General features: G+C 39.1%; 1 protein-coding gene across 2 annotated transcripts in view; it reads right to left on the bottom strand.

Moving 5' to 3' along the window:
• The window catches only part of Cog3 (conserved oligomeric Golgi complex subunit 3), an 83537-nt gene that overhangs the window by 46997 nt on the left and 21688 nt on the right, over window positions 1-14852 (bottom strand). For both annotated transcript variants that reach the window (XM_067155072.2, XM_067155071.2), the window contains exons 6-8: window positions 13778-14034; window positions 6983-7201; window positions 1452-1591 (exon numbers count right to left, since the gene is read on the bottom strand). In XM_067155072.2, the coding sequence (XP_067011173.1) occupies window positions 1452-1591; window positions 6983-7201; window positions 13778-14034 (616 nt within the window). The remainder of the gene's footprint in view (window positions 1-1451; window positions 1592-6982; window positions 7202-13777; window positions 14035-14852) is intronic.

Genomic DNA, 14852 nt, shown 5'->3' with positions numbered 1-14852 from the left:
TCGTAACACACATACGACTGAACAAGGAACATCTTAACTGGAGCTAATATGGCATCGTCACCTCCCACTCGGAAGGCTCGCGTACTGCGAAACGTCTGGTGACGAACAAGAGTGTATTTAAAAAAATTCAAACCACCATTATCAGAGAAGTCTTCCTTTGGAACAGACCATGCCACATGACCAACACCTCACCTGTGTTGCCACTGTTGTAATGCTGCGAAAATGGCCAACGCAATAGTTGTGGCACACATCACTTGTAATAGGTAATACCTTGAAAATAACAAGTCCTACAAAGATGTTAAAAACTGAAAACACAAACATGTGACACGAAAATGAGAAAAGTAAATTAAGCAAAACTAAATAAAGAGAATATAACAATAATACATCCTACACTAATCTCAGAGTAAGTAGAATCCTGTATCCATGCTTCCTCCTCCAGCTCCTGCACTATGCTCCACTAAACATATCTTCATCATCCCATGGCCAACAACAAAATGACAACCAGTTTCTCAATGATGGAATGGTCATCATCATCATCATTTTCCAGCTCCAGTTTCCTGGAAGGTGTACTCTAGCGCTCGCCACCTCTTCCTGTCAAAGTATGGTTCCTGTTCCTCTATGTCCCCCCACCTGGCATTCATCTTGCTGACCTCTGATTTCAATATATCTATCCATCTATTCCTTGATCTCCCGACAGGACTCTCCCTTTTCACTTCTCCGTCAAATTAATTCCTTGCTGTTCTCGTTTTGTCCATCCTCATAACATGCCAGCCTCCTTCCTGTTTCCTTCATTCCTAATCTTGTCCTTCCTGGTCTTTTGGTTCATTGTTCTGTTGACTGGATTTTACTATTAGCCTTGTTACGTAGGGCACATAGGTCAGGACTGGAAGGAAGTAGGTATAAAACATTGTCAATTTTGCTTTCTGTCGCATCTTATCATCACAGAGTAGATTTCTCACCTGAAAATAAAACTGAGAAGGTTTCTGAGTCCTATTAAGTATTTCTTGGTCTACTGTGTTATCTTTTGAATTACTTCTAAGGTATTTGAAGTCAGAAACAGACTGTGACAGAGTCCCCTCCAGGAAAATGTTTGATAGTCATTTCAACAGTTTTTGTTTTACTGATGTTTATTCCATATTCTTTAAACTTGCCATTTCAGAGATTTAGTTTCTCTATCCTTCTGCCTCATTTTCTACCCAGATCAGAACATCTGCAAATATTAGGAGAGTGTTAGGCTCTTTGCAAAGTTCTTTCATGGATTTTATTATCGGATGGATTATTATTTTAGAAATATAATTAAATAAATAAATACATAATAACATGCTGGTGACTCTCAATTTGCCATCGGTATCTATAAACAACGGAAGCACACCGTGCCACTGTGCAGAAATAGCACTAGAAAGATGTCGAGAACTGACAATGTACAAGTAAATATGGTATATACCACATACGGTTGTTGTGAACGTGTTCCTCCAACATCTCCAGCCTGAGGATGCTGCACACCTCGGCCAGCGTCTCCAAGTGATTGATGTGGATGATGTAAGGACGTAACATGTCGTACAAGGTCGTACACAGCCCCTCCAGGAAATTTCTGGAAAAAAATAAATTATATTATGCTTGCAAGCAGCAATGTCAGGGAAAATGAAGGAGTTGAATTCAGTTACATGCTATGGGCTAACTCTAGACAAAAATACTGATTAATTATTCTTACACTGGCATGTAGGGAAATATCTAGGACCAGATGAGGCTGAAACTACACTGTCTGGTGTTTAATGGTCACAAATAAAGATAACAGGAGCAAAATATACAAGCTATTCTATAAACAAAATTACTTATATCAAAACAAGAATCAAATGACCTACAAATATCAAGGTAAAATTAAATTGCAACTTCTGAGAAATGAGCAAATGTCTGTGATTCTGTGTTAACATGTTATGAGGCCAGCATAAGAATAAGTATTTATGCAACTGTCACGAAATGCGATCTTTTACGTTATAAGTAAGATGTTTACGTCCAAGCTGCAGGCAAGGGAAGAGTAAATATTTTATTTCCTACTATGATCAATTTACTTAGTTTAAATTATATATTTAATTATAAATCGTTCTGACACATTGTCAAGCAAATCACCCATGTTTGACTCGTGCAGTGACATATTTTATGTTTTGTTGTAAGGACATCAATTGTGGCAACGTGGATGGGAGGTGCACGAAGAAGTTCAGTGTGTCTCTACCGACGACTCAATGCAGAAGAGTGGACATGACAGCCAACAATAAGAAAGAGAATAAAGCAATGGTGTTACATCCTACCAATCACTTGGAGAGGAACCTGCAACGGGCTCACAATGTTCATCTGCAAAAACAAGCAATTTATGCATCATGTCTGCCGTATCTATCAGCCAAATATAATACTCCTTTTGGTCGATGGCTTGTCAGAGGCCTCCTGTTGGGATCCAGAGGTACCCTGATGAATAACACAGCCACTATCCTTCAAAATTTAAAAATTCCTTTTAACGACATAGAGAAAATCTTACTACAGATCATAAGAGATTCTCTGCAAATTACACTTGAAATCGTAATCTCCTTACGATGAATTTTCCAGAGAAGATATTATTTCATTATTATAATTATATACTGTAAGTTATATGGTCCCCCTCATTGAAGTACAGATCTTACTACTACTAAGAGGTGCGTACATGGAGTTATGTGGTAATAAAACATCAAAATAATTAATGTTATCTGAAGCAGTCAAATGCCCGTTGAGTCACGAGAGCCACAAACATGGTCCTCCGGTCCTGGATTAATGAAGGTAATACAAACTTTCTGATATACAGTAAAACCTGCCCTTATGAGCCCGAAAACTGTTTATATCGGAAAACTTTCCCACTCCCTGAATTATGGTTTAATATTTATGTAACTTTCCCTGTATTTAGCACAACCTCCTTGTTTTGCTCATCTTCAGTCCAAAATTTTTGAATGTGTTGTTCCATTCATTAAATTTCTTCTGAAATTCAGCTTCTGTCTCTCCGCATAAAAAAACATCATCAGCAAATACCAGGGTGTTTGGTTCACAGTCCATTTTCTTGATAGATTTGATGACCTTGTCCAATACTATTACGAACAGGAGTGGAGACAGAGCACTTCCTTGTTGGACACCTCTCTTTGTTTCAAATCATTTTGATCATCCGTTGCCTATCTGGACACAGCTGTAGCACTTCTTGTATAGCATCTTGACTTTGTCAGTTAAGTACTTTGGCACTTTTAGGTCTTCCAGACATTCCCATATCTTGTTTCGAGGAACACTATCATATGCTTTTTCTATGTCCGCAAATACAATCACAAGATTTCTTCCCGTATTCCCAGTACGTTTCTGTCAGCATTTTTACTGCAAAGATAAGATACACAGTACTACGACCTTTCCTGATCCCGTGTTGTTCTTCCTCAAGCAAAGGTTCCACTATCTTCCTAAGTCTCATTTCTATGCTCTTTTCCAGCAGCTTCAGTGAGTGTGACAACAGCGTAATCCCTCCGTAATTTCCACATTTCCGTCGGTTGCCCTTTTTGAACAGTGGGATGATGACTCCTTTACTCCAATCTTCTGGAATTTTGTTTCTTTCCCAAATCACTGATAACATACTCTATAGCCAATTCAAGCCTGGTATTCCAGCTGCCTTTATCATGTCTGAGCTGAGATCATCAAAGCCTGGGGACTTCCTATTTCGCAAGCTCCTTAGTGCTGTTTCAACCTCAAGCCATGTTAATGGGTATTTGTTGTTTTTGGCTTCATCTACACTACAGTCATTGGTGGTGGTGTTGCCCCCATCTCGATTTAACAGCATGTTGAAGTACTTCTTCATTTCATCCCTGATCCCTTCCTCTGTTTGTATTAAGCTACCATCATCTGTTTCCAGTGCAAGGATATTTATATATTCATTTCTTTTACAGTTTTGTATAGTAGTTTCCTACTTCCTTGACAGTCTTCCTCTATCCTTGTAGTAAAGTCATCCCAGCACTTTTCTTGTTCTTCCTGGATCAGTCTTTTTACAGCCAGTTTCTTTTTCCGCTATTCCTGTGCTAGGTGTTCAATTTCTAATTCATTTTGTCTATCATCCGTTTTCTGTTTTTCGAGGTCTAATTTTCTTTTCAGTACATAGATTAAACACACAAAAAAAGACATCACTTTCCAGCTGCAAGTTTCCCGGGTGTGGTGTACAAGCGCTCGCCACTTCTTCGTGTCAAAGTAAAGTTTCTGTTCCTTGATGTCCTCCCACTTGACATTCCTCTTGCTGACCTCAGATTTCACTGTGTCTATCCATCTATTCCTTGGCCTACCAGCTGGCGTCTCCCCTTTCACTTCTCGTTCTGTTCATCTTCATAACATGTCCCCACCATTGCGTCTTCCTAAAAGCTCGATCCCAGCCTCCTTACTGTTTGCTTCATTTATAATATTGTCTTTCCTAGAACTGACAGCTGTCGAATATTCAACATGTTCCTATTTCTTCTTATAATTTTCTCATTTCTTCAACAATGTCATGACAGTCTACTTCTTGTCGTTCTTGATGTCCACAGCAGCCGTGTGTTAAATTTCATTCATATTTACAACCTCTATGAGCGCAATATCACCAAAATAAATGACTGCAGTTTTCCGGCGATCTGTTTGAGTGCCGTTTCTGTAGTGTTTGCAAACTTTCACGGGCTCTGCTTTGCTATTCTATTTCATTTTATTTCGTAGTTTTCTGTTCAGTGTGACTTATTTACTTCTGTATATATCTTGTTATTCGATTGAAGTTTTAGAACAGTGTGTGTCTAAATATGGCATCTTCACTTCATTACACAAAATTAGTAATGAAGTAGTGCAAAATTTATTGGAAAATGAAGGGATGGATCTGACTTTGAGGTTACTGAGAATGAACTGACAGATTCACAGTCAGATTTGGAATGTTTATCAGCTATTTCTTCTCATCAAGCATTGTAAAGTGAAAGTGATGATGAACCTCACATAAAGCAACCTATAATAACGCGATCTAAGGTCACGTCTCCAAATGACTGCACGTCAATACATTGTCTCTAATATTTTCACAAATATACCTTTCAGAGTGATGAAACTTTTGCTAGTGCATTACAGATACAATACATACGATCTGTATGTTTGCGACGCGTTCCAGTTTTGTGTTCATATGATCAAAAATCTTATTATTATTCCGAATTTAGGAATTACACATTTTGAACAGACTGTACATTTTCGTAGTCAAAACATTTATTTCGCATCACCACGAGAATCTTCAGTGTATTATCTACACGTAGATACATACAACTTTGTATATTTATTTCATATCTTGCTTATGTTTTGTAGTTTATTTAGACAAGTGAAGGCTGCCACCACAAGATATAATATTGCCAGTTCTAGGGTTAAGAAAGACATGGATCCAAAATTTTCTGTAGCAGCCCTCACCAGTGGAGGATAGCACTGTCGCCTTGTTGTGAGACTGAAAGAATGGTAGACAGGCAAGACAAGAGAAACGAAAAAGAAGTGGTTATCTAACGTTAAGGCTGAGTGCTTCATTAGACCTGAGCTCCAGCTGACGACCAACTTCAGAACCTCGAAGAGCAAGAGGGTGCGAAGCTGGAGGTTAACGTTTAACCCTTTCACCCCAGCAGTCGCTGTTCACAGCAGAAGTCGGCTAAAGTTAACTTGAAACTTTCCTGTCAAAGAGTACTTCAAATTTTTCTCTTAAGCCTAATTCGCATGGTGATAGTTTAAAAGAGTCAATTACTTCAAGAAAGTCAACTTTCCTTCAACTTTCTGCGTACGACTAGGTCAGGACAGTAAAGCTGAAATTTTCCTTGCCAGTAAATTTGAGTTGCCGCACTGTCAACTTTTGCGTCCACTTGATGACTCCAGCAGTTGCCCAGTCTGAACCCTGACTTTCGAAAACAGAGCACATGCATTTTTCTCGACACTTTTAGTATATTTGTTAGTATATAATAATTAAATGCTTCTAACAATAAGTTATATAACTCATGCAACAATAATATGCATGCTTGTATTTGTGCACTTGGCATCTCCACTTCAATAAACTGAATGCAAATTCACAGACAGTTACTAGTGAATTGCAATATTAAAATATTGAAGTTTATGTGCACTTCTAAAAACAGTTTGTGTGTGGTTTTACCTGTCTGATTAAAAGTACTGGCTTCAATCATTCAATCAATCATTACTGATCTGCATTTAGGGCATTCACCCAGGTGGCAGATTTCCTATCTGTTGTTATCCTAGCCTTTTCTTAAATGATTGCAGAGAAATTGGAAATTTATTGAACATCTCCCTTGGTAAGTTATTCCAATCCCTAACTCCCCTTCCTATAAACGAAATCTGTCCCAGTTTGTCCTCTTGAATTCCAACTTTATCTTCATATTGTGATCTTTCCTACTTTTAAAGACACCACTAAAACCTATTAGTACACTAATGTCATTCCACGCCATCTCTCCAATGACAGCTCGGAACGAACCACTTACTCGAGCAACTCATTTCCTTTCTCCCAAGTCTTCCCAGCCCAAACTTTGCAACATTTTTTCGGAAATCACCCAGAACAAATTGAGTTGCTTTTCTTTTGATTTTTTCTAGTTCTTTTAGAAGTTTTGAGTACTTGACACCAGTAAAATATCCCCCTGTGAATTAGGCTTTAGCAGCATGGAAGTTAATAGGAACGTTCTGCCTTGTGTTGAGTATAATATTTAAAAGCTGGGGAAGGTAAGAAAGTAGGCAAGAGAGAGGTGGAGGTGGGTGCAATATTCAATAATAGAATGATATTACAATGATGACGATGATGAAAATATTATAAAATGTTTCTATATCAATATGTTTCAAAGTTAAAAAAAGTGTGAACTACTATTTTTTTTTTAATGAAATAAGGTAAGTAGCAATGGCTCAGGAGATTTTGAAAAGTGTGCACTTTCCTTTCCACAAGACCTCATCACAGACTTACGTGAGTTGTGGCGTTGGTAGGCTGAAGAACTGGTAGAAGAGCTGGTGCTCATCCTGACAGATGTGCACCAAGAAGGCACAGCCGCTCCTAACGAGGGAACAGTGATCGCCCTTGTGGGCGAGGGACAAGTCTGCAATGGCCGAGCGGACGCTCGAGCTGAGCAAGACCTCACGTTGTTGGAAGTAACACTGGTGACACTCCGAAAGTAACAGCTCGTACCTGGAAGAGAACGGAGTCGTATTTAACTACCTGTTGCAGAACATCTTACAAACAACAGGATTAGCAGAAAAACTCAATTGTGTATCACTCCAGTAGATATGAAACGCCATGTACTCGAATGGTATGTTCTCAGTGTTTTCCTGAGAAGTGGGACCGATGACCACGTAACAACTGCAACAACTACCACAATGGCCAGTTAACTCGCTACCATGATTACTGAAGAATATTTTTATTTTATTACAAGTTGCTTTACATCGCACTGACACAGATATGTCTTATGCCGACAATGGGATAGGAAAGGGCCAGGAGTGGGAAGGAAGCGGCCGTCACCTTAATTAAGGTACAACCCCAGCATTTGCCTGCTGTAAAAATGGGAAACCGTGGAAAACCATCTTCAGGGCTGCCATGAGCAACCACATGAGGGGTTCTGGCCACAATTATTCTACAATTGATCAGAACCTCCACATTATAAAATATGTAAATAATAGCAGCTTAATGACTGAATTGGAAAATACACATACATTTTCTTGGATCAACATTTTAATAATAATAATAATAATAATAATAATAATAATAATAATAATAATAATAATAATAATAATAATAATTTGAATGATGTCCCTGAGAACAACAGCTCATTAATTGAACAAGTCCCCAAGTTACTCACTAATTTTAATATAAATCATAACAATTTCACAAAAATCTTCAATTATAAACCTTTAAATATCCCTCCGGTTGTGATAACAGATTCCACCTTACCCCCTCCCCATAACACAACTCCGCCGCCACCTTCCAGCACTCTCATTGTTGCGCCTACCCCTTCCCGTCCCAACTTACTCTCCGCCTAAGCAAGCACACCGATACAACACACGCAGCAACGGGCATACGTTTAACAGACCCCCTCGAACAGCTAATGTCTCCAGTTAACGCTCATTTTGAACACCCTATTTTCAAGGCCCAAGTACATCTTTTTCCTTTTTCCATTTTTCAGACTTCAGTTCATGCACTTTGCATCTTATTTTTTCCGTTTTGATCTTGAACTCCCAGTAAAAATGAAGACACCTGTTATTCAGCTTTAACCATTGTTTTTGGAAGATGTGTTACTACTCCATGTCTGCTACAATATGTGATTTCTCTTGCCCAACTCATGTATCTATACAAGAGTGAGATTTAATTATTTCTACATTCAAAAGAATATAAACATCATTATTGTTTATGTATGAGCATTCTTATTAACTGACTGGTAGCTACGAGTTTGATTATTACACTGCCAGCTCTGTGTTGTACCTTATGTTTTTAACCTCTTGCAACACAATTACGTGGGGTTTTTTTTCACTTAGCCATGATGAACACTCTCATATATTTTCGCTCTTGTTTTATGTTTGAACATTCTGATTGACTGACTGGTAGCAATGATATCCTAATGAATTTAATTATTTCACTACCAGCTCTGTATTGTACTTTCTGTTTTAAACCTCTGTTTCAACACGATTGTGTGTGTTTGTCTTAGCCATGTTGTAATATTCTATGTTTTTTTCACACTAGTTTTAAGCCTATTCGATTTTCTAAATGTAAATGTTAATTCTTAGGGTGCCATATATTTTAAGGACACTACGTTCAGGGCCATGACCTAACTTTAGGCTAAGATTTATTTCAGCTGATGATGCTTATGACAGTTATGTGAAACGCCTGTTGTAATGTTTATTTCCTAAATATAAGGAAAGATAAGTATTGGAAAGGTGGTGTTTACTATTATTCTTATTTTAATGTTCATAATCTGCCGACTATCTCCCGAATGCAAGCTCACAGCTGCGCACCCTTAGCAGCACAGTCAACTCACTTGGTGACTGAAGAATATTTCTGTGTCGGAGATGCTGGGCAGTGGTGGACTTAGCAATAAAAAATACTGTTATCTCCATTATTATAGTTCATACATAAAAAATGTAAAGTCTGGCCAATTTTACCTGCTGCTACAATATGGAGTAGAACGTGGCTGAATGTTTGGCAGCCGTAAATAATCCGATTCTGTTAACGGACACAGGGCTTCGAGCGGAGGAGCTCTACCAGTAGAGGAAATGCCACTGAAATCCAGCATACAGCTATTGTTCTGTGGTTAGGGGAAGTGTCAATGAAAATGCCTTTGGGTGTGACAAGTCCAACGTAATAGCAGCCTACGTGAAGCGTTAAAGTGGATCAGAACAAAGACCTAAGGAGTACCCAGAAGCAACGGGCAACTCTTGTTTCTCCCGGGAGGTGCAGCGAGTGGTTGGAGGTCAATGATGCACTGCCCGACACAGGAACTCCCTGGATAAGGGTGATGGAAGAAAAAGATGGTAAAGATGTATCAGATATAACGGATCATCGAAGATTTGGTTTTGCACATTTTTTGCCAGTACAGGAGCTGTTGTTATTTTAGCATCTGTCTCTTGGCACAGAATATAGTAAAATGTAGCTTTCCCTGATGTCACAGTGCGACAGTATGGAAGCTGCTGAGAGCACGACTAGTTATGAAAGCTGCTACTCAAAGGGTCAGCCACGCTGCAAGGGCACTCCTTGGTTCGATAGGGAAAGGCAATGACAAATACCTCACGCTTCGCCATGTCTCATTACGGCAGCACCATCGGTGTTTGCAGTTTCCCTTTAGTGGTGCTGTTTGAGGATCCAACCAGCCTCCAGAATGTTGAACACAATCAAAGTTTTCTCAAATTCAAGACTTCACAAGACTTATAATCATGAAATCCTTTATCAAACACACCACCTTTACAATACAAATTGCCTGTCTTTATTTAAAGACAATATTATTAGATTTCAAGACATGTTTTGTCCTCCTTTAGGACATCTTCAGTTGATGGTATACAAGACACCTTAAAATATGGTAAGGACATTAGAAACATTGAATGTTAACTGAAATTCTCAGTCGAATGCATCAAATTAAAATGTGACCTATTTGATGTCATGTCATGAAATAGTGCTACTAAAACAACATGCATGTTCTGGCAGCTCCCAGCGTGGTAGTAAGGCACGGCAGTACACGCCTCCAGTTTAAGCCAATCCCAGCTAGATAAGCTCTCCCCTTTTTCCTACCCTCTCTGTCTTAAAGCTCTATGACGAGGCCGGTTACCAACTGGTATACTGTAGGCATTGTGGCCGAGCTATATAACAGTGCTTTAAGTGATATTTTTATAGTGTGTTTTTTAAATCACCTATATATTTATAGTGCTATTGTGTTCATGTTAATAACTGTATCATCATCAAGACTGGCATTTTAGTGCAGTGTAAATTTTATATAGTATTATATTCATGCATTTTTTCTAGTTCTACCATTAAGTCAGCAAAACTGAAAAATGCCTTGAAAAGTTAATATTTGAATTGAAGTATAACAGGTGTTACCAGCACCCTTCAAAATTATTATGATGTTTATTATTTTTGGTTTCTTAAGATAATAATTATACATTCTTCTTCTTTGCTTCCTTCTCATTAAGGTGGACGGGCAAACACACTCAAAATGACAAGGTGAAAGATGGACTTTTACCTATCACAACACACGTTTCGGTTATAGACGGTCGGTGCCTATGGCAGGCTCCAAACAAGTTCCCTCTTTTATGTATACTAAAGTCTCTTTCTCCCATCCTCACCCAGATTTGAACCCAGAATATTGAGCAGGCCAGTCAAAGTGCCATCCTGCTGCTGCAATGTTCCTAAAAATGAAATGAATCATCCAGAGATAGACTGTGAGGGAGGGGAATTACGAGTATATCTTACGATATTATTGAGCTGATAAAATTACTGGAGAGTCACCTTGGAATAAAAGCAACGATATTTAATGTTATTCTAACACTCTCATGATCCCCGTAGCACAGAGCGAGAGGCTTTGACTGTAGTTGCAGTAACTCCAGCCGGATCATGTGGCAACACAGCGCTGCCACGTGCTGCGAGCTGTCAGAACACGGACGTGGTATCTTTAAAACAGCACAAATTGTAGTGCTGTCCATGGGATGAAAAAGTTATGCACACATTATTTACCGCTGTAGAATGCACAGGCTGCGTCATGAGTGGAGCAATGAGTAGGTGAAATCTCTGATTCAAACTGCACAAGTTGGTTGAAGGGTTGTGCCACAATTTGACAATGAGGGCTTAAAAGTATGAAATGATTCTACAAGTGAAAGTAGACAAATGTGTGGGCACATCCCGTTACTCACGTCCTCACCCGTCCCGCACGCCTGCCTCACCTTGAGTGTTAGAGCTGTATGAGGAAGTTGCTTGTGATAGAAGCTAGCTAGGAGAGTCTGATCCAGCGGGAGGGCAAAAAGAGTATGTTGATCTAATCTGACATTTGGGTCTGAGGAATTTATTAATTATTTCTTCAATACGTACTGTATGTTGATGATGATATACGTTGTTTAAAGGGCCTAACAGCTAGGTCATCTGCCCCTAATGGAACGAGGTGAATAAAATTAAAATTAAAACTTAAAAATGTATCCACTGACTAGTCTAAAAGGAATGACAATGAAAAATGACCGTGAAAAAAAAAAAAAGAACAATATGTGGATCCTATTCACAATGCCCGGGAGGTACTCATCTAAAGGGGTCGAATATCCAGGTCACTAGTTCCTCATGGTGGTACTAATCACGGGCAGCCATGATGTTGTTTATGATGGGTTTGCTAAGATAAAGGTTATTCTTTCCATAGAATACCTGCACAGAAGTGTTTATCGAATGCAGCAATGGAATAAAACAGTGCTTCCATCTGTCAAGAGGTTACCTTACTAATATCAAATCCTTTCACAAAGGAAACCGGCTTGGAGCGGGTCCAGAAATAAACACTACATGCGGACGGAAAGATCTGTCAAAGTACGTCAAGTGGTTAACAAAGGATCTATATAGGCAAATCAACGGTTAGAATCAATCATGTGGAAACTCATGGCTGAAAATCTATTGTATTTTGATGTGTTGACATATTCTTTATATCTAACAAAGAAGTTGCGCCCAGTCTGCCCCACGTCCTATTATATGCAAACGTGCCAACTTTCAAAAGTAAAAGATCAGGAGATGAGGTTTATTTGCGGCATATCCCAACATGTTACGACACAACACTGATGACGTAACTGTGAAGAACATTTAACACGTTATACTACTCAATTATGTAATTTACCTTATTTATTCATTCATTTATAAATACTGAAATACTGCATGTATCCAAGCTTTAGAACACATGACTCTTCACTGTAACTGTCTTAGGCCTCTTCATAAATTTCTGAACTAGATTAACGTTTGAACCACTGGCCTTGTTGAACGGGTTTTAAGATTTAATTTTTTCTAGAATTCTTTTTCAGGAAGCTTTGATCTGAATTGAATTTCTGTCCTTGTAAATATGCTACAAAATACAGTCGGCATTACTATGTGGAAATGATGAAATAAGTGATTCTGTCATATTTAAGAACACCACTGTCTTTCTAGTGCCCACGGAACATCAATTCTCTCCAGTTATACTACACAAGGCTTCACTTCTAAATTGATGTTTTGCCCGATTTTGGCTCTGTCTGGTGGTTACACACTGAAATACAGACATCCAACCAATGCCCAGCTGCCATTCATATCGACTTATATCAACAGAGTGCCACCTCAAAACTTCGTTGCCAACTCTAATATTTACATTCACAACATGGTTAACCTATCTCGCTCAGCGTGTGTGGTATTCGGTATGGTCTGCAATCTTTGCATTTTTCTTCAGTTATATTAGTGATTTTCATATTAGTCTTTATCTCTCTAGTATAGTACAGTATAGCACACTTTACAGTTTAGCCTAGCATAAGTTAGTACAATATTGGTTTAATAGTTCAGCGTATAGAAGTAGCTGTAGTTTTATTTACGTCCGTGTATTGGTTAGTGTATTAGTTTGTGCATATTTAGCACGTGTCAGTGTATGTAGGGAAAGATAAGTGGCAAGAAAGGGACTATGAGATCAGTGGAGTGTTCCCTGCTTCCCATGCCAGCCTTCAGTGGTTAAAATGCGTTAGTTCCTCATTCTCTTTTATTCTTAATAAAGTATTCTCTTTTTAGCTTTTGTGAATTTGTTTTAAATCCCGATTCATTAGCTTTTCCGAGTACGGTATTACATTTTACGAGGGCTACTTACTGTCGTCGTATTGAACCAGCTGTTCTCGCGGTGGTAGCGCGCTCGCAACACAGGTAAAGTGATGCTCATTTGTTTTGTGAAACGTCAATTTAGAAGTATAGGTACTGAACAAGGAAAACCCTGGGAGTTTCAAAAAATACAGGAATACTAAATCAGTTCTCAAAATCGTGAGATAAGTCTCTGCGATTACGAGAGAGGGAGGAAGGACCAAAAATAGGGAGTCTCCCGTTTAAATCGAAGGAGATGACACGTTTGTATGTGTTTTCCTTTATCATCCCTAACCCCCCTCTTCTCTTCCTCTGACTCGAGTTTCAGTTAGAAATTCTTCAGATTCTTTGTCCTGTTCAAACAATGAAAGTTCTATTTTAAAAGCAGAAATTGGAAACATTTAAATTACTCAATGTCGGCAAGGTGACGCCAGAGAGAAGCTTGCCACTCACTCCTGACTGCGAGTCACTCTCTCCTCTATCTGCGCCACCACTTGCTTCACTTTGGGAGCAGAAGCCTGGAACTTCCCGTAGCACAGGGCGAAGGCCGTGTCTCTATCTGTCTGTGAGCCAGTGTGTTGTCTGGGAGCCAACACCTGCTGGGTCGCGTGCTGGAACGTGTTGACGATGTACGTCCGGACCAGGGACACGGCGCGCGACAGGCAGTGGCGGTATTTCACCAAGTAAGCACCAGTTTCCTTCCATTTTCCCTGAAGACAAACAACAGGAATATAAATACTACACAATAACAGACACACTATGAAACAAAGAATGACACGCTTTGTTCTTAAAAGAATATCATCAGATCCTGTCGAAACACCTAGGAATTTGACACATTTTTAGGATCGTCTTAGGAAACTCTGATTCACGACCATAAGTTCATTTTCTGTAATTGAGGCTATTTCTCTCTGGATACCTTCTTTCAGTTCGTCCAACGTGGGAGGGATTCTTGCGTACACTTTATTTTTTAAGCTCCCCGATAAACAAAAGTCGCAAACAGTTAAATGCGGGGACCATGACGGCCATAAGACCATACTAATAACACAGTCTTCAAACATTTTCCTCAACTAAGTTTAATATGTCATTAGCTGTATGCGCGGTGGCCGAGTCTTGCTGAAAACATCCCATCAACAGTCAGTATCAGTCAAAAAAGGTTTGAGTATATTATCGCTGTATCTTTGGGCATTAACTGTGTCCCAAAAAGAAAGGATAATTCTGTATCCATTCACTGCACACCACACTCCGATCTGTTCGTCATGTAGAGGAATTTCGTATAGGCAATGGGGGTTTCCTGTACTCAAATATCTGTTATTCTGCATCAAAACATACCCGTGTAAATCGAACCGTACTTCGCCAGAGAAAAATATTAAGCATGGATCAAGTATTTCAATAGCCTCCGTGGTTCAGGCGGCAGAGCACTGGCCTCTCACCGCTGGATACCATGGTTCAAATCCCGGTCACTCCATGTGAAATTTGTGCTGGATACTTCGCTTCTTAGCAAGTAAGTAACCAGTTCCTCTCATTTTTT

The sequence above is a fragment of the Anabrus simplex genome, chromosome 10 (assembly GCF_040414725.1).
Source record: "Anabrus simplex isolate iqAnaSimp1 chromosome 10, ASM4041472v1, whole genome shotgun sequence".
Lineage (NCBI taxonomy): Eukaryota > Metazoa > Arthropoda > Insecta > Orthoptera > Tettigoniidae > Anabrus > Anabrus simplex.
This window is presented reverse-complemented; position numbering and strand designations above follow the sequence as displayed.